The sequence below is a fragment of the Hylobates moloch genome, unplaced genomic scaffold, assembly GCF_009828535.3.
Source record: "Hylobates moloch isolate HMO894 unplaced genomic scaffold, HMol_V3 SCAFFOLD_10, whole genome shotgun sequence".
Classification (NCBI taxonomy): Eukaryota; Metazoa; Chordata; class Mammalia; order Primates; family Hylobatidae; genus Hylobates; species Hylobates moloch.
In genome coordinates this window covers 47,819,116-47,840,010 of record NW_026652285.1, presented here as the reverse complement: position 1 = coordinate 47,840,010, position 20,895 = coordinate 47,819,116, and the positions used below count along the sequence as shown (strand labels likewise).

The 20,895-nt window shown below is 37.0% G+C and overlaps 1 protein-coding gene across 1 annotated transcript in view; it reads left to right on the top strand.

Moving 5' to 3' along the window:
* The window catches only part of TRPM6 (transient receptor potential cation channel subfamily M member 6), a 136,268-nt gene that overhangs the window by 40,873 nt on the left and 74,500 nt on the right, over positions 1-20,895 (top strand). The window contains exons 9-17 of the mRNA XM_032164308.2: positions 214-286; positions 409-509; positions 4,730-4,864; positions 6,296-6,349; positions 8,977-9,117; positions 13,224-13,316; positions 14,938-15,215; positions 16,625-16,853; positions 20,199-20,351. Coding sequence (XP_032020199.1) covers positions 214-286; positions 409-509; positions 4,730-4,864; positions 6,296-6,349; positions 8,977-9,117; positions 13,224-13,316; positions 14,938-15,215; positions 16,625-16,853; positions 20,199-20,351 — 1,257 coding nt within the window. The remainder of the gene's footprint in view (positions 1-213; positions 287-408; positions 510-4,729; positions 4,865-6,295; positions 6,350-8,976; positions 9,118-13,223; positions 13,317-14,937; positions 15,216-16,624; positions 16,854-20,198; positions 20,352-20,895) is intronic.

The window sequence follows — 20,895 nt, the reverse complement described above, 5'->3', positions numbered from 1 at the left end:
GTATATATGGAATTTTTAGTTTTGTTTCCCCCAAGTGCCCATAATTCTTTGTTACCCTATTTAAAAGTTTTCTCTCCTATAAGTGAAAAAAGCTTTTAAAGATGAATGTTTTCCTCAATTCATTAGCTCCAGTCTGAATTTTGTGGGTACTCTTTGAAAGCATTTATTTGGTAGTTCCCCAAATGTGTGGCTCTCTGTTTTTCACTGTTGTAGATTACCATATTTGATGCTGACTCTGAAGAGCAGCAAGACCTTGACTTAGCAATCCTAACAGCTTTGCTGAAGGGTGAGTATCTGGATGGGGTTGCAATTGTTCCTCACCTACGCTTCTCATGTTCCATAGTACTTTGTGCTTCTTGCGTAGATATCTTGAAAAGAATGTATGATCGTTCCTTTCTTTTACCCTAGGCACAAATTTATCAGCGTCAGAGCAATTAAATCTGGCAATGGCTTGGGACAGGGTGGACATTGCCAAGAAACATATCCTAATTTATGAACAACACTGGAAGGTATAGTGAAAATGAAGTTATTTGGAAAAAATATTTTGTGTGATGGTCTGTTAGGAAGGGGCAAAAGAGAAAATGAGAGGAGATATTGATTGGTTTGGTAGAAGTGTGGGGTAGCATCTCTGTAGCTGGGACAGCTAAGACACTTTTCCCATTGACTTTGCCTTCCTGAAAACCATCTTTTTTTTTTTTTTTTTCCTGGCTCTGCAATCTAACTGAAGCTGAAAAGGGAAGTTGAGGGAAAGAAAGAATGGAAGGTTTTTATTTTATTTTATTTTGTGTACGTTATTTTATTTTTAGACACAAGGTCTCACTCTGTTGCCCAGGATGTCATGCAATGGTACAATCATAGCTCACTGTAACCTTTAACTCCTGGGGTCAGTTAATCCTCCCCCATCAGCCTCCTGAGTATCTGGGACCACAGGTGCGTGCCACCATGCCCAACTAATTTCTTTGGAAAATGTATTTTATTTTATTATTTGAGACAACGACTTGATATATTGCCCAGGCTGGTCTTGAACTCCTGGCCTCAAATGATCTTGCTACCTTGGTCTCCCAAAGTGCCAGAATTACAGGCGTGAACCACTGTGCCTGGCTTACGATTTTTAATTTATTTTTGGGTAGATTTCTATCTTGTTATTTAAAACTCCAAGTTTACTTTTTGCTTTAAAATGTAGTAAGTGCTCACATTAGAGATTAGTGAAAACATAAAAAAGAAGAAAGATTACCCATAATACTAATGATAATCACTATTAACATTCATTTTAAAAGATTATAGTTGTGGCTGTATTACAGGTGTATTATTTTTGGGCTAAGCTAATACATGCACATTGTTTAAAATATCAAATGATATTAAAAGGCAATTTTAAAAGATGGTAGTTCTCTGCCCTGCTAATCACAAGAGCTAGTACTTAAGACGTTTTTGATTTTTCTAACACTTATAAATCTCCGTATTTCTAAATAATATCATATTGCTGTATTTTGGTTCATCAGTTTCAGAAATTTTTCAACACTTCTGTCTTGTGGGCCTCACGGCTGCAATGTGGACCAGTTGCCTTCTCCTCCTGGTGCACAGCTGTCATCCCGGGACACACCCTCATCATCTTGGGGGTTCCCTTGCCTCTTTCCCATGTTAGAGGGCATGTCTTCTATGTCCCATGTCTTCCTCTTTGTTTACTCATTTGTTTTGACGGTATACATGTTTCAGTGAGTTCCTGAGAAAGGGAGTATGAGAGATACATATTTTGAGGACTTACATGTTTGGGTGTATTTTAATTCATGATTTAAACTATTTTTTCCTACAGAAATTTGAATGCCTAGCTTCCAGCAGCCAGAATTTCTATTGAGAAGTAAACACTTTTTTTTTGTTTTCAGATTCTTTGTCACCATTATTTTTTCCTATCCGGAAGTTAAAAAAATCCTTCTTTTCCAGTGTTATGTGTTTTTGTGAGTCTGTGTATCCATTTTGTTGGGCACATGATTTCAACTTGGCAATCATATGTTTTCATTGCATTCCATTCTGTTCTGTTCCATAACACCCCCCACCTTTGTTCTCTTTTGTAATTCTTATTATTTGAATATTGGACCTTATGGACTGCTCCTCTAATATTCTTATCTTTTTCCTCCCATGTTCCCTATCTTTCCTTTGGTAGCTTTGCTTGACTTTATTTTCTTATTTTAATTTTAGTAATTTATTTATTTATTTATTTATTTTTGAGATAGGGTCTCACTCTGTCACCTATACTGGAGTGCAGTGGCATGATCTCGGCTCACTTCAACCTCCACCTCTCACACACAAGCAATCCTCCCACCTCAACCTCCTGAGTAGCTGGGACCACAGGTGTGTGCCACTATGCCAGGCTAATTTTTGTGTCTTTAGTAGAGACGGGGGTTTGCCATGTTGGCCAGGCTGGTCTCGAACTCCTAGGCTCAAGCAATCCACCTGCCTCAGCCTCCCAAAGTGCTGGGATTACAGGCTGAGCCTCAACTTTAATTTTCAAGCCTTCTACGAAGCTTTTCTTTTCTGGTAGCATACTATGAATCTATTAATTTCTTCTTTTTTTAGTTTTTAATTTTTGTGTGCTCATAGTGAGTGTGTATATTTATGGGGTGTCTGGGATATTTTGATACAGGCATACGATGTGTAATAATCACATCAAGGTAAATGAGGTATCCATCCCCTCAAGCATTTATCCTTTGTGTTACAAACAATCCAATTATAATCCTTAATTATTTTAAAATGTACAATTAAATTATTATTGACTATAGTCATTCTGTTGTGCTATCAAATACTAGATCTTATTCATTCTTTCTAACTATTTTTTGGTACCCATTAATTATCCCCCTTGTCAGCCTCAGTACTCTTCCCAGCTTCTGGTAACCATCCTTCTGCTCTCCATCTCCATGGATTCAATTGTTTTAATTTTCAGCTCCTACAAATTATTGAGCACATGTAAATTTGTCTTTCTATGCCTGGCAGTCTATTAATTTGTGACAGCAAACTTGCTCCCTGATTGCACCCTCCCCTATGTTTTTCATTAGCATCCAGAATCCAATATTTTCTTTTTTTTTGAGATGGAGTCTCACTCTGTGGCTCAGGCTGGAGTGCAGTGGTGCAATCTTGGCTTATTGCAATGTCCACCTCCCAGATTCAAGCAATTCTCCTGCCTCAGCTTCCCGAGTAGCTGGGATTACAGGTTCCTGCCACCACACCCGGCTAATTTTTGTATTTTTAGTAGAGATGGAGTTTTACCATGTTGGCCAGGCTGGTTTTGAACTCCTGACCTCAGGTGATATGCCTGCCTCAGCCTCCCAAAGTGCTGAGATTATAGGCATAAGCCTCTGTGCCCCGCCCAGAATACAATATCTTCTTTTACCTTTTTGAGGATATGAATGAGAGCGCTTTTGAAGTTTTCTTCTTGCATTGTCTGCTTCCTGCTAGTTGATGTTTTTTGATCTGTTTGTTTTGGTCTTTTTGTTTAAGTGTAGGGGATAAAAAGCTCTTTGGAAATTCTGAGCCTGCAGTTGGAGGTTGCCTATAGGTTTGAGTTTCACAGTAGGGTGATCTGACTGCCACTAGTTCAGGGGCCCCCAGATACCAACATATTCATGTCTTTTCTCTTGTATTGGTGACATTACCAGAAAAGAATCCTCTAGTTCCCTGACTGGAAGGTGTAAGCCTTGTTGCTAGTGTTATGGGACTTAAAAGGGAAAGATGACTGGAAAGACCCCAACGTTAGGGATTCAGCATGTATACATGTATTTTGTTGCTGTTGGAATTCTGTAGTATAAATCTATTTGTCTCTTGACATTTTCCACTTCTACTATTTGGCTTTCTGGTGACTGCTCAGTCAATTACAACTTGACCATCTGCTTTCCAGCTTCCAAAATGTTGCATTGTTGTCTCCACTCTTGTCCTCTTTGTCCTTGTAGATTTATTTCATAACAAAAATCCCTTTACTGTAGTTTTAATGAAGTTTTGAGTGGGAGAAAAATTAGATGAGTGTGTTCAATTTGCCATTTGTACCCAGAAGCCAGGTAGAGTTTAAATGGACACATGACAAGTAGCAAAAACAAAAGAAGAAGAAGAAACCTTGAATGTCTATCAGAATTGCATTATACCTGTACATTCATTTGGGAAGCTTTGAGATCTTTACAATAATCAGTTTTCCCATCCAAGTACAGGGGATGTTCTTTGATTTATTCAAGGTATCTTCACTTAAGTCCTGCACATTTCTTAGTAAGACTATTTATTTATTTATTCATTCATTCATTCAAGACAGGGTCTTTCCCTGTTGCCCAGGCTGGAGTGTAGTGGTGCATTCATGGCTCACTGCAGCCTTGACCCCTTGGGCTCAGCTGGTCCTCCCACCTCAGCCTCCCGATTAGCTGGGACCACAGGTGCATGTCACTATGACTGGCTAATTTTTGTATTGTTGGTAGAGACAGGGTTTTGCCGTGTTGCCAAGGCTGGTTTGGAACACCTAAACTCAAGCAATTCACCTGCCTCAGCCTCCAAGAGTGCTAGGATTACAGGTGTGCGCCACGCCACTGAGCCTGGCCTAATAAGACTGTATTTAAATTTTTTTCTTCTGTACCCACTGATGGCAGGATTTTATTTTAAAATTATTGTGTTTGTGTAATTTTGAGTTCAAAAACATGTAATTCTTTAGTTATTTCTACTTTCTTAATTGTCTTTGCATTTCTTCTTTGTGCTTCTGAAGCCTGATGCCCTGGAACAAGCAATGTTAGATGCTTTAGTAATGGATCGGGTGGATTTTGTGAAGCTCTTAATAGACTATGGAGTGAACCTCCATCGCTTTCTTACCATCCCTCGACTGGAAGAGCTCTATAATACAGTGAGTATGGAACATTTCATCAGTCATTTCCTTCCAGATTTGAGAAGAGCAAAGATCATCAAGCAGACCATGCAGAAGCAAAGCTCCTTATCTGAAGAAGTTAGAAGTAATTGGACTTCCCTATTATCTGAAGCTGGATCTAGTTCCAGGCTTCTTTCCCCAACATTTATAAGTAACTAGAATTTCTGTACATCTTCAAAATGCGTGCATGTTAAAACTCATTGTGCAACCCTTCCTGACGTGAAGGCACCAAAATGTCTACAAATGCAATAATTTATCATGACCTACATGGCTAACATAGTTCAAATTACCCTTAAGCTCCCACTTTAAGGTCCATAAATACTCCTGAGGAAAATCCACTGCTGTAAGCTCGGTTCTGTCTTGCTGAAGCTCCCTTCTGCACTCTTCTCCAGCGTTCTTTCCTTCTGATAAAACGTTCCTTATTCAAAACCTATACTGTTGTCAGTAAATTCTTCTTACTACCTGCAAGCCAGTCACTTTCCGTTGCCAGGGGTCTGACACCTTGCCTGGTAATTATTTATTGATCAGCTTAAGACTTATTTATCTCCTTGAATGTTCTTGTACAAAGATAGTTTATAGATAGACTCTTCAACCAAAGGAGAAATATTCTTACCAATTCTATTTTATCCTAGTAAAAACATAGTTAAAGACTAAAATGTGAATAAGAACAAATTACCTTTTATTGAGTTATTGGAAATATCTCAACCTAAGGCCACTATTAAAATACTGTTCCTGTACCTTTCCCATGTAAACCCTTTGTTGAAACTAGCCTGGCTTACACACTGTGAAAACACCAATTGCTGAAACCATGCACACTTCTTGAAATAGCCTTCCTTGTCCTTTAAATCTTATTCTTTCTTCAATGATTTATTCAAGTCTTGTCTTCTTGATTACTACAGTTAGTTCACAGTGATTTGTTCCTAGAGTACCAATTATTTGTAACTCTTTTTGAGCCTACACATATTGTTGGTTATTTTTTAGTGAAAGTAGCCACTCTTTTCTATTATTGTAAACACTCCAGGAAAATAGTGCTTGTATTTGTCATTGAATCCCTGATTGAATATAGTAAGTTTTCAATAAATATTTGTTGCTGGAATGTGCTCGTGTGATAGGATTTGTAATTATATGATAAAGTATAGTAATAAATTACCTAAGATTAATTTCTGTCTCTTATCATGTAAAGTCTTTACTATCTACATATTTGCATCTTGCTTTGAAAAATATTTCATATAATTACATCTTCTCTTCGAAAACACCTTCTTTACAATTAATTGGCTTAAGCTTTGTTACTAAAAATGTTGAACAAAATTTTCAGTATTCTGAGTTACTTATGCATTCTGAAGTAAAGGTTGTACCCCCCAGCACATGGTAATTAAAGAGAATAATTCTTCCTTTTGTTCTTTATTTCAGAAACAAGGACCTACTAATACACTCTTGCATCATCTTGTCCAAGATGTGAAACAGGTAACCTAATTAAGAAGGTGTGAATGTGTCTTTGTATATTGCCTTAGCTTTGTGTTGGAGAAGTCACTGAATTTTGCTTTGTAAAATGCAGATTTGGATTGTTTTGTTAATTACCTATCTTCTTTACCTTGATTTGAACAAGTTCATCAACAAACCACACTCGTACACTTTTTTCCTTAATTTACTTTATGTTTTAAAAGACTTGATCCACCAGTTAGGTGATATTTGCTAATAAAAAGCCATGAATCAGAGACATGCAATGCTTCTAATCAGAACTTCAGCTTACCACGGTAACATGGTGGTGCCTATGATGATGATACCAGCTGGAAATAAAGACCTTTGTGGTTGTGTTATCCTTATTGGAGGACTAATGTGTGATTTCCATTGTTTTTGGTATCAGTGATAGTTCCGACTCTCTCTTGCTGCTTTTGTGAGTCTGCATTGTTCTAGGCAGTCAGGTGGCTCCCCTCCCTGTTCTATACTCTTGGTCATGTTTTGCTCATGGTGTTCTCACTGAACTGTGAGTTAGGTCAAACTTAAAGTATTTGATTTCCCATTAGTTACCAAAACCTTCCAACTTTAACAAACATTTATGCCTCAGTTTCTTCTCTTTCCATTACCAATGACTTTTATCCACATCCCCTGAAAATTGGGAGTACTTTTTATTTATTTGTCACTGTGGTTAAAATCCAAGGCAGATTTTTAAAATTCTCCTGTTTTTCCAAAGTCTGATATCTTGTTAGAAGGAATGTGAGCTTTCAGGTTATGTTGACGTGGAGAGAGAGCCGGAGTGAAAGGAAGATATATCCTTGTTTTTTTTTTCTTTTTTTTTTTTTTTGAGATGGAGTTTTGCTCTTGCCCACGCTGGAGTGCAATGACATGATCTTGGCTCACTGCAACCTTCGCCTCTTGGTTCAAGTGATTCTCCTGCCTCACCCTCCTGAATAGCTGGGACTACAGGTGCCTGCCACCACACCCGGCTACTTTTTTGTATTTTTGGTAGAGATGAGGTTTCACCATGTTGGTCAGGCTGGTCTCTAACTCCTGACCTCAGGTGATCCACCTGCTTTGGTCTCCCAAAGTGCTGGGATTACAGGCGTGAGCCACTGTGCCCCACCTATTCCTTGGCAAATTAGCAGTAAGCAAAAGTGTCCATGCCCATGTAAATTTAGTTTGTATTGATTTATGCAATATAAAAATGATTTTCTTAATTTTTTTTCTTAAACTCTGCCACAGTAAACTGAAAAAAAGTGATGGACTAGGTTAAATATGTTCTAACTAGCAGCAATAAGAGCATTACTTTTGGCATTCCTTGAAAAAAGTAAATTATGAATGTGAAAAAGAAAAATTAAATTATTTACATTCATTCATATATAACCTTATTTATTGTTCCAAGCTTTGTGAATATCAGTCACAATCTTCATTTCAGAGACCTTGTTCAACACTCTGTGTGCCTTTAAAAATTTACTATAAATGGGCAGTTTAAAAGTGAACAGTTATGAAGAGGTAGTAAGGTGCGATTTAAGGAGTCAAAATAATTTTCATTTAGACTAAGACCCACATACTTGGAAATCTACCACTCAGCCCTCCTGCCAACCAACCATAACACTTGTCTTGGCACAGCCTCATGGTTTTGTTTGTTCGTTTGTTTGTTTCGCTTTATTGCAATATTCTCTTTATTGTGGTTTTCTCAAACTGAACTCACAATGTCTCTAAGGTATGCCTGTGTAGAGTTTCAGATAGTTACTCAGCTTGGCCAAGTGCACATGCTAAACTCTGGGTAGAGAAAGACAGACCCTTTGACACAGTCTGTAAAGGAAGACAGACGTGCAAGCTGACAACTTCAATACCCTTGTAATATATCCTGTGGGATTTTGGACCATAGGGAAAGTGGATTATAGACACAAAGACCCCCAAATATGCCCGGAAATATAGAAAACACTATACTGTCTATACTGGATTAAGTTCAATTCAAGGAAGAACGTGGCTGCATAAGCCTCATGTTTTGGTATCGAATTTGACTCTGTCATTCTATATTCCTTGTTTTCATTTGTTCTACTTCCTCCCATATTCTTGTTTTAAATATGATGTAGTCAACACAGTGCAAAGTGTTATATCCGTTTCAACAAAGAGAGAAGCTGAAAAGCTAACCCAATGTTAATTTCGGATCACACACATTCAGTGTAGACTTTATGATTTTACTTCTGTTGGAGTAGCTATATTATATACATATTTGTTCTTCTACTTGTTTAATATTTTTATCTTCCGATTAGGAGCTCAATATAGAATACAAAATATTTAAATGTATTTTACTCAAACTTGTGTGTATATATGTTTGTGTGCATGATAAGGAGAGTGAGAGCAAGAGTAAGAGAGAGAGAGCACGCATAGATGGAAGCACACATTTAATGTCTATGAAATGAGAAAACATATTAAGGCTAAGATATTTTTCCTTCTGAACTAGTGGATTGTATCAATGGCTGGTCACTTAAATTAATCAGGTTGTAAAGATATTTAAAAGGTATGTCTACCTCTTTGCAATTAATTTGATTATGTTCTAATGGCATGGCAAGAGAAATGGAAGAAGATAACTAAAAGTTAAAAGTCGTTGCATGTTTTTGTTGCAGCATACTCTTCTCTCAGGCTACCGAATAACCTTGATTGACATTGGATTAGTAGTAGAATACCTCATTGGTAGAGCATATCGCAGCAACTACACTAGAAAACATTTCAGAGCCCTCTACAACAACCTCTACAGAAAACCCAAGGTAGAGTAATTGAAAAGTGCCCAAGTAAAATTGAGAATGATTAGGAATTGTTGTTTTAGAAAAATGGCCTTGGAAGTTCAGACAAAAATAGCTCCTAAAATGATCATTTTATTTATGGACATTTGTTATCTGCTGTATGTGAAGTATACTGTACTAAGTGTTGCAGTGTTGGCTTGGGATGCATAAGGATCAGAAGTGTAGAAACTCTTAAACAGATTTATGAGTAACTAGCCATAATACAAAACAGTATATAATACATGCTATAGTGACATAGAAGTAATGTGATGAGGCAGGTTAGAGGGAGAGATGACTAGTTCTTTTCTTTTCTTTTCTTTTTGTTCTTCCGAAAATACTGATATCAAAAGCTTAATCAGATTAGATATGTAAACTCATCATTGTCCATAGTCTGGAGATAACAAACTTGGTATAAGCATGTAGTGATTATATTGAAAGATGCGTGTAGAATATCCTTAAAAACACAAGTGATACATATTTTATTTTCCATGATAGTTTTGAGAGTCTAGGAATGTAAAATTAGAGTTGTTGGTTAGTAGTTAGCAGGGGAAACATTGCCTATTTCTTGAAATTGCCATTATGGATTAGCAACCTGAGGAGACTTATTCTTATTAGAAAATGAGGGGAGGATTAGAAAATGTAGTTTTGGGTATTTTTGTTGAGAGAAGAGAAGCAGCAGTAAAGGGCACAGCCTTTGGATATTCAGGTATGTTTCTGCTGTGACAAGGAGACCTTTGTTGCTGGAGAATCAGTGTCATATGGTTTTAAGGGAGGAGACTGGAAAGGCAGTTTGGGGTAAGATTCCATAAACAGCCTAGAATATGAAGTTACTTGGGATCCTTTATAAAGAATCAAGTGACGTGAAAGCCCAGCTTGGCTTTCAGAAATGAAAAAGCAAAACAGGAAAGCCAAATCCGACACAGAAAAATGTTCTTTATTAAGATTTCAAAGGCATAAGGATACACTTAAGGAGGTATCAGCTACTTCATTTAAACAGAACAGACATTGCTGTGAGGTTCCCAGTGGCAAGTAGGAGGACTGACTGTGGCGCTGGTGCAGCCCAGTGTGGAGCTTGGTAGGGAAGTTCCCTTAGTGCCCTTTCTTTAAATGGCCTGCCAGTATGAAGTCACCTGTTTCTTGGATTGTCTTCCAGTGGAGTGCAGAGTTTATTGTGTGTCGTACTAAACTAAATTGTAGTAGTTACAAGCACATGATTTTGGAGTCAGAGACATCTGGCTAGGACTGCCTCCAATTTTGCTCTTTAGTAGCTGTGTAATCTTGAACAATAAGCTTAACTTCTCTGTGCATGTTTTCTCATCTATAAATGGGAATAGTAATGCCCCTTTTATAAATTTGTCAGAAGGATTAGATAAAATAATATATGAAAAATCCGTGTTCCTGGTACACAGAGGGTGCAGTTATCGTTAGTAATAATGGTCATTATGATAATTACTATAATGACACTATTCTATATTACAAGAGTAATAATAATTTGGGTGTTGCCTTTAAAAAGTCTTCACCTCATCATTTCTATGTTCAATTTTTATCAACAAAACAGAAACTTAAATAAAGCAGTTCAAAACCTATAGTTTGGGCTGGGCATGGTGGCTCATGCCTGTAATCCCTAGACTTTGGGAGGCCAAGGCAGGAGGATTGCTTGAGCCCAGGAATTCGAGACCAGCCTGGGCAACACAGTGAGATCCAGTCTCTAAATAAATAAATAAATAAATAAAATTTAAAAAACAAAGCCTATGTTTTTTTTTCTCAGTTGTATTTTTTAATGGAAAATTTTAAACATACAAAAATAGAGAATAGTATAATGAATCCACATGTACCTATCACTCAGTTTCAGTAATAGCAACAATGGCCAACCTCCTGCCCCCAGATTATTTAACATCAAATCTTATGCATCATATCATTTCATTCATAAATTCTTGTGAATATCTCTAAATGAAATGTACTTAGGAAAATGTAATTATGATGCCATTATCATACATAAAAAATGAATAATTCCTTAATATAATCAAATATCCAGTCAATATTCACAATGCTTTCTGATTCAGCTGTGAGGGTTTCAATTTAAGCAGTTCCAGCTTTTCTGAACTGATCTAACTAGCGTTTGCTTGCATTTGACTCTTTGTGTTTTCTGTATTAAGATTTCCATCCTCAAAATAGGCAGGCACTTGTTTTTTTTCCAGTCATCTTTTCGATACTTAAGAAAAACCAACTAGGGCTCTCCTCACCTCCTCCTCATCCCCAAGTCATTATACCACCCTAATGCCTGCCTGGGGCTCCTGGGCATCCCTGCCACAGTCACCCATGTATAGTTTGCTTTAAGAACACCAGTGATTTTAAAAACTTTCGAATTTGCGTCCAGGTGAAAATGTGAAAAATTCACATTCACAGATAGCACGTATTTGTCACATTCTGAGACATGTTACTTAAGCAACATCTCGGTTCTGCGGCCTCCTCATTTGGTTCTGGAGTAGCATTGTCTGAAGATTGTTTCTATTTTCTTTATAAGTTTCCTCAGTAATGAGGGAGTAATTTCTGGGATTAGTGGCCAGATCCACTCGTTACTGAACCTGTGGGCTCTTAGTGTGGGCAGATTATCTAGCGGTAAATGTTCTCCCTCACCAAGTGAAGACATTCCTTTTTAAGAAATTGCATTAGGGAGCATAGGTTTGCGGATGATCTTCCAAATCAGTAGCACGGTGAAAATGAATCTATATTTCTTCCTAGGAGAATGATTTAAGTATCAAAAACTAACAGAGGCCTTTGGAAAAATGGAAACATTCATGCCAAAAGCATCCTGTTTATGGTTTTGCCACTAAAGTTAACCACAAATTAGGATCGGAGATTTTATCCAATTATGTGAAAAAATTACTTGATTCAGTCTTTGCTCAGTTGAAGGAGTTGTGCTCAGTTGCAATGATCATCTGACCTTTATTATAGCTAATGTAAAATTAAACTGATTTTAGTTAGTTTTTAATTGTTTAAGATGACATTTCAAACAAAATTTTTATTATTTTTCTATTAAAAAGCTATCCCTCTTTAAACTTTATTTCCATAAATATTTATAATCATTCATTTGCTATGTGCATATTTTGGGATTTTTTGTGCTTCAGACTTTTCTTTTTTCAGAAACTGATGTTTATTTTACATTAACCTTATTTCCATGTTGCTTACGAGCTCGTGCAAGGGCAGCTTAAGACCATTCAGTGGTTGCTTCTACCCATTCAGTGGCCTGAGACTGGAAGCTGCAGACCAGTCTTCTGTGGCGGGCTGAGCACTCCAGTCTTCAGTAGGGAACTGCTGAATAGTCACAGAGGGCACCTGCATGCTTTCAGACCAGTCTGTAACCTCAGGCTGAGTAGCAGTGAACTCAGGAGCTGAAGCAGTCCATTCACCCTGAAATTCCTCCTTGGTCACAGCATTTTCAGCAGCAGCCTACTCTTCTTTTTCAATCTCTTCAGGATCTCTGTAGAAGTAGAGATCAGGCAAGCCTATGATTTTTATCATGTTTTATGTTAGTCCCTTTAAGAATGCTTCTTTTTGTTTTTGTTTCTCGTTGATGAAAACTTCATGCTAATGGCAATGAGTTGTGTTGTTATTGGGCCTGGCCACTGGAGTTCCAGTGGAGATGTTATATAATACCTGAGAAATTCCATAACTTTCTGACGTAACCTTGGAACTGCTTGTGAATGGGAATTTTTTCTTATCAGAACTGTAAATCTTTATTGCCTATTCTGAACTTGTTCCAGGTAGAGAACATCCATTCATTCTAATGGAATTTCCACATAGTGAAGGAATGCAGATATATAATAGGGAACGAAAAAGTGTGTTCTCTAAGATGTTAGGAAATAACAGAATGCACAATGAGATCATTAGAGGCTCTTGTTGGGTGCTAATCATGAATGAGAGACAGAGGCATGGATATTTGGTAGGACACAACATTATATTTGGTTTTCATTATTGTCTAGAAATAAAATATTGTTACCACTATAATCTACCCTCCTTTTGTTTTGTTTTAAAAATAAAATAATAACATGTGCCAGAGAGTGACCAGCTTTGTTCAAAACCTTTCCCAGCACCAGAGACACTCCTCAGGGAATAGAAATGAGTCTGCAGAAAGTACGTTGCACTCCCAGTTCATTAGAACTGCACAGCCATACAAATTCAAGGTACCATTTACTTGTTTTTAAACTTAAAAGGAAAATGTTTTTTGCAGCTGGAGACTGTTTCTTCATTTACCTCAAAGAAAGGGAGGTGCAAATGGAGGGACCATTTGTAAGTGCCATAAACAGATGGTACAAGTCAAAAGCATATCACAGCTGTCTGGTAACAACAGTGAGCAAAGGCACAGTGATTCTCTGGACTCGCACTTTAGCCTCTGTTCCTTGGTGCTATCCCTGCTGTGTCTAGACAGTGACTCAGTCAGGTGATCTATGGGATGATACTTAAAAAATGTGATCATTAACCCAATACCATACTCTTATATCCTGTTCCCTAAGGCCAGTTGGATGTGAAGTCTGTTTCCTTCTTTTCCTTCACTTCTCTGTTGCACTGACTTTTTGCATCTTCTTTTTTTTTTATTTTTTCCTTTTTGAGGCTTTCTTGAAATTAATATGAATCTAATATTACAGTATGACAATGATGATGAGTGTGTGTGTGTGTGTGTGTGTGTGTGTACAACATTGTTATTCCTCCTAGTCTCATACTCCTCCAGTCCTACTTTACTCTGAGAATAAATGCTTTTGCTCAAGAATTTCCATGCAAATGGTTATTATGTTAGCTGAAAGAGGTTTGCTTTCCATAGCTCCTGGTATGAAAGAGGTATTTTATAAAATTACCCTTGGTCATAATCAATGAACATGAATTCCTTTTATTTATAGAAATAGAGGAAATGGATTATAGTTTTTTGCTATGACCTCTCAAATTAAAAGGAGTAATTATTGAATCTTTAGTATTTGCCAGGCATTATACTGAGTGCTTGGTTGAACTTGGAAGGTGGGTGGGGAGGGGAGGATATAATTGTGTCCGAGAAATAGTCTCATCTTCCTCAAAGTCATAACCGTAGTGCAGTATGATGAGCCCAGAGATAGAGACACACAAAGTGATACAGGAGTACGTGAGGAGGTAGGGTGGCATGATGAATGGGGATTTATCAGGTGGAGAATGGTATTTCATGATCTCCTATTACCTTTGCTGATAAATATAATCAGAATAAAGGAAAAGAAACTTCAAATCAATCTATTTGGATGCATGTTGGCTACACTAGGGATGCTTTCCCAAAGGGAAGATAATGAATCTATTTGCTAAGTGAGGTTAGAGCTTTTTAAAAATACATCACTCTCATGTATCCAATATGCTGTTTCGACCCATTTCCTTGAGAAATTAAAAGTTGTCATGTAGTCTCTATTTCAGCACTCATCGTACTGCTCTGTGGTTATTACTTTGAGGAAGATGGAACCATTTCTCAGGCATTGTTATATCTTCCCCTACCCACCCATCTTTCAAATTCAATTAAGCACTCTGGGTATATCCTAAAGAGGCACTGCTTTAAGTTATGCTAAATGACCTTAAGATATATCAGTTCAGGGACTCTGGATCTGTTAAATGCAACAAGACGTAGATTACCTTTTATGGTCTAAATTTTGCTTGTTGGCTTATAAAATCTTATTATTTCCATCTTTTTTTTAGTAGTGATTAAAAAAAATCTCTAGGACACCTGCTGTGTTGAATTAGGTAAAACATCATGCATCTGAGTATTTGAAAACTCATTCCTATTTTATTTTCCAACAGGAAAAGTCTATAGTCCTTCATAAATCAAGGAAGAAGTCAAAAGAACAAAATGTATCAGATGACCCTGAGTCTACTGGCTTTCTTTACCCTTACAATGACCTGCTGGTTTGGGCTGTGCTGATGAAAAGGCAGAAGATGGCCATGTTCTTCTGGCAGCATGGAGAGGAGGCCACAGTTAAAGCCGTGATTGCGTGTATCCTCTACCAGGCAATGGCCCATGAAGCTAAGGAGAGTCACATGGTGGATGATGCCTCAGAAGAGTTGAAGAATTACTCAAAGTAAGTGTTCTCTCTTCACTTCATACTAAACATCAACACTTAGAATGGTTAGACACTTTTATCTCTCTCATCTTTAACTTGTAGGACAAATGGACTTACTGCCATGCATTTTATGGACTCTCCTATTAAAAGGGTCTTCAGGTATTCTAAGGAGCTTTGTGAAGTAAAGGAGAGAGGTGGCCTTCAATTCAGGGGACTTGGGTTCTAGTCCAGCTGTTGACTAATTAGACAAGACAGTTGACCAGATTTCGGGGTTTTAGTTTCCTAACTGTGAAATGTTTAATTAATGATTTTGAAAGTTCCCCCTAACTCTAGAACTCTTTGATGCTAAATTAAATTAAGACATTGTTTTCATTAAGTATCTCTTAGGTGGGAAAACAAATAAATGCATTGTCTTAAAGAGCCAGAGAGTAATGGTGGAAAATAGAAGTTAAAAATGCTTTTGGTTTTTAAGTTACTAAAGTGTTATAGTAGTGAAGAAAGAATGAAAGCTAGAATCAATGGAAACTAATTTATAATTTTGATTTAAAAATTCCCAGGCTGGAGGCAGAGGTTGCAGTGAACCGAGATCGTGCCACTGCACTCTAGCCTGGTGACAGAGCGAGACTCCGTCAAAAAAATAAATAAAAAATTCCCAGGCTGGGTGCAGTGGCTCACACCTTTAATCTCAGCACTTTGGGACACCAAGGTGGGAGAATTGATTGAGGCCAGGAGTTCAAGACCAGCCTGGACAACATAGCAAGACCCTGTCTCTACCTAAAAGACACATTCCAGAGAATGACAATGTCTACCTTTCAAAGGAAACATTCTCCTCAAAAATCACAGAGGGTGTCTCTAGGTCTAGGTCTATAGCTTTCTTAAGTCATGTAGATATTTTATAAAATCTTTAAAAAAAAAAAAGTGACTCCACATCTTTCCTTACTTGCTAGTTGGGTTCTGAATAGTCTTTTTTGTCCAAAAAAAAAAAAAAAAAAAAAAAGACCAACCACTTTGTTAGGTCTTATCAGGGAGTCCCAAACAAACCAAGCTATGTATAAGCCTATGTATAAGTCCCAAACCAAGCTATGTCCAATAGTGTGGAGTGGCTATTCCCCATGAATAGCTCAGGTGTAAATTAAATTCTGTATGCTACAGTGTAAACCTCCTAGTTGCGTTCCTTCAGGAAAGGGAGAAAAATCCCTTTCCTGAGCAGTAATTCCTTTCAAATAGTTTCTGGAAACTAAGATTATTAAGTTGCTGTTTGGTGTTGTTGGCTTTTTTTTTTTTTTTTTTAAAGGAAGCCTTATGAATTGATATTTTCTGAGCCTCACATCCAATCTTTTACAATGTTTCTAAATGTTCTAAAATGTTTCTAATAATGCAGCTCTCTCACCTGCCTTTGTTTTCTTAATTGGCCACCGTCATGGCAGACAGTTTGGCCAGCTGGCTCTGGACTTGTTGGAGAAGGCATTCAAGCAGAATGAGCGCATGGCCATGACGCTGTTGACGTATGAACTCAGGAACTGGAGCAATTCGACCTGCCTGAAACTGGCCGTGTCGGGAGGATTACGACCCTTTGTTTCACATACTTGTACCCAGATGCTACTGACGGACATGTGGATGGGGCGGCTGAAAATGAGGAAAAACTCTTGGTTAAAGGTAAATTTACTTTACTTGTCTTATGGAGTTTAATGTTAGTTTTGTATAAAATTCTGTACTCGAGTTACATTTTGTTCCAGAATTGTGTCTTCAGGAAAACCAGTTAATATCTTTGAGAGCTCATTTCGAGGTTCTAGCAGGGGAGTGCAGCTACTCATATACCCTTGACGGAAGATTGGTCCTCCTCTATCGGGGATGGTCATCTTCTGCGACTGAGCGACAGAGCGCGCAGCTTTGGGAGGGATGCACATGGAGTGGTGAGGGAAGAAGGGGACACCTGCCTAGCCGGCCAGATCAGCTGAATCAACACTGGCAATCAATGGAGTGACAGATGTCACAGCCAGATCGCCCTCACATCCCAGTTAATATATTTGATTCTCACAGAAGATCTGGGGTCTTCCCAGAGGAATCTGTGAAGACGACTTTTATCTCCCATGGCCACAGTTTCCTTTTGAAAAATGGGTATAATTTTACCTGCCCTGTCCACCACAAAGGTGAGGGTGGTTAAAAGTTAAAAGCATAGACAAACATGCAAGATTTCATTATTATTAGTTGCTATTGCCTCCAATACTTACAACAAAAGTAAATGAGACTTTTTAGTGAATTTTTTTCTCAGTGTAAGAATACTAACAGATAATAAACTAAATAAAATTAATAACTTCTGTTGTTCTGCTCACCCAAAGTGTGTGTGTGTGTGTGTGTGTGTGTATGTGTGTGTTTTTTTTATTGAGAGAATAAGTGACTCTTTCTTAAGGCTACCCTCCAATACATTTGTTCATATAACTAACCATCTCAAAATTCTCAGCCTCATCTATTATCTTAAATTATCAAGACTAATTTAGTTGACTGCTAAGGACATTTAACTTTTGACATCAAACCTAAGTCTAAAGGCTTTAGGTTATGGCCAAGCTTAAAGAGTACATATACTTATGAAACCAAATAAATAAAAGGAGACAAAGAGTGAGTATTAAGAACTACGTAAGTCTGTATTTTATATTTTAATTTTATTTTTCCTAGAGTTCTTAAAAATATGATGCATCCCAAACATGACTATTTTTCCACTGATGAAATTATAGAAATAAGAGAAATGTCAACCAAAAAGGATCTCAACATAAATCCTTTTAAAGAAAATATCAGAAACAGTAATTGTTTTCAGAAGTTCTCCGATGATCTGCTTTGATTGCACCCTTGGAACTGAGGAATAAGTGACGTGAATGGGTTCAACTGTAGCTACATAAGTTCAACGTTCAGGGAGTGAGATAAGATATAGATAGCTGGTAGTTTGAGAAATAATTTTCCTCATGTCTGTGTCCTGTATATGCTCTAGTTTACTAGAAATCCTTATTTCTGAGAACTTAATGAATTCTTGTTCTTCATATACTTCATGCCAAAAAGGAGACTTGTGAAGTAAGACTAAATGTTTTGCCCCAAAACATAGAGTGAGTTAATAAAAAAGGCTGAGTTAGCTACTTAGTCTCTAAGCTGCAGTAAACATTCTTCTCCAGTGTTTAGATCTTACTTTATCAGTGCTTAGTTGGTGAATTTTAGAAACACATTTGCAAATAATTGTGAGATGTCCTGGCTAGGCTAATTCCAAGTAGAAAAAGACTGTAGGAAAACCACGTAGGGAGATGTGGATGGGAAAACTCATTGTAATTCTCCGTCCTATCCCTTAGAGATGGGATACTGATGTTGTCAAATACTATTTCATAAGCCAGTTGTTCTTCAACGCACAAGGGCAACAGAATGTGGGGCCTCTTCAGGAAGTTGACTAGAGATTAATTAGTACAATATTACCACTGGGTATGGTAACTGCGATTTTTCCAGACCTAGAAGATCACATGTATTTTGGGTTCTACATCTGGACAAAAAACAAACACACAAATAAAATCCTATTAGAACTGTAGAAAGTCCAGAGAATCTTCATAGGAGATCAAGATTTAAAACAGGATGACAAAAGATATTTCATCATGAAAAAAAAAGAAGATTGACAAGGATATGACTTCAGTTTACCATACTTAATAATGAATGTCAAATAGTCAATTTAAATCCTCTTTTTGGTCACTGAATACCAGAATATTAAGGCCTACTTTTAGCTTGAAAGAGGTAGTGTTCATCATTTTACTTTAGTAAATCTTTTAAACTCTTTACCTTGGAAGGTCATACAAGTTGAATTAAAAATTTTTTTTTGAAAAGACTGTTAGTAATTAATAAATAATAGCAGTATAATGAAAAAAACTTGTGGATATCTGGATATATACCCTCCTTGAGTTTTACTAGTAGAGAAAAGATACGTGTAGGATGGGAGATGGATCTAACAGAAGGTGACGGTATACTTTTAGATTCTTGATTTTATAATATCAACAAATTTTAATGTGTTTTATGTGGTAATAGCTACTTAATGGCTTTAAAATATTATTAAAGCAGTGTGCTCATTGAAAAATAATACTTGTCACTGCCCTGTCCTGCTATTCCTAGAGATAAATAATTACAGGGTGGTATACATATTTTCAAACTTTTAAATGCATATGTATATGCATTTAAATAGCTAAGATTTTTTATTTTATTTTTTAACAAAAATGGGATCTCTCTGTGTTCTTCTATACAGTTGGCTCTTCATATCCATGGGTTCCACATCTGCCGATTTAATCAACTTCAGATAAAAAATATTTGGAAAACCAGCCCCAAATAAATAACAATACAATAAAAGTCATACAAATGAAAAATCAATACAGTACAACTATTTATATAGCATTTACATTGTATTAGGTATTATAAGTAATTTAGAGATGGTTTAAAGTAAGGGTAGGATGTGCATAGGTTATATGGAAATACAACACCATTTTATATCAGGGACTTGAGCAGGCTCAGATTTTGGTATCCTTGGGGTCGGGGGTCAGGGGTGTCCTGGCATCAATCCCCCTTGGATACCAAGAGATAACTGTAATTTGATTTTTTCCCTTCACAATATAGCGTAGCTACCTTTTCATTATATTCAACATTGCCTTTGTCTTTTTAATGGTTGCACAGTATTCCACTATTAGGTTATTCCAGACCAGCTGTCCCTCTCTAGATAGACATTTAGGTTGACACCAGTGCTTTGCTTTTACAAATAGTCCTGCAATGAACATTCTTATCCGCAAATGCTTGTACTCATGAATATTTCTGAGCGAGACACTAGAACTGAAGTTGCTGAGTCAAAAATTTATTTATAGAAATGGGATGAAAATTGAACTGGGATAGGGATGGCATTTTATATACACTGAAATTCTTAATTTCGTTATTTGTCTAGTATGTGCTTTTGTAGCCCCTAATACTTCGTTTTGCTTTCTTTTTCTTTTACAGATTATTATAAGCATTATTTTACCACCCACCATTTTGACATTGGAATTTAAAAGCAAAGCTGAGATGTCACATGTTCCCCAGTCCCAGGACTACCAATTTATGTGGTATTACAGTGACCAGAATGCCAGCAGTTCCAAAGAAAGTGCTTCTGTGGTTAGTGCAAAATCATAAGGAATTGAATTTTCATTGTATTGACTGCACGCAAACATACACATCCTTAATGTTTATTTATATAGCCATCTATTAAACAAAAGTTATGTTGCCTCTATTTCAGGCCCGTGATGACAGATGGTCCTGGGGTTATACATTATTTTAAAATGCCTCTGACTAATCAGTCAAGCATTTAGTTCTCTTGTATAATCTTAATCATATTATGCTATGGTCAGGTATACTATATACAATAGACCTAATTAACCCCCATATACAGTTAAGCAAAATATCCTATTTCTACTTCAAAGCCAAAATCAAAGACGTGGTTTGGACATAGCCATATACCAATTTATTAATTCAATGACTCGTTAGTGGCCACTTTACATGTGCTAGAGATTCTGTGGACTCTGAATTAATTAAGGCAGATGCAGCCTTTTCCACTGTGGGGCTTATCAGACAGAATATCCACAATATCTCACCATTGATCAATTAAAACAGGTATTGAAAAAGTGTTTCAAGTCTGTTCACTATAAATGGCTTATAATCA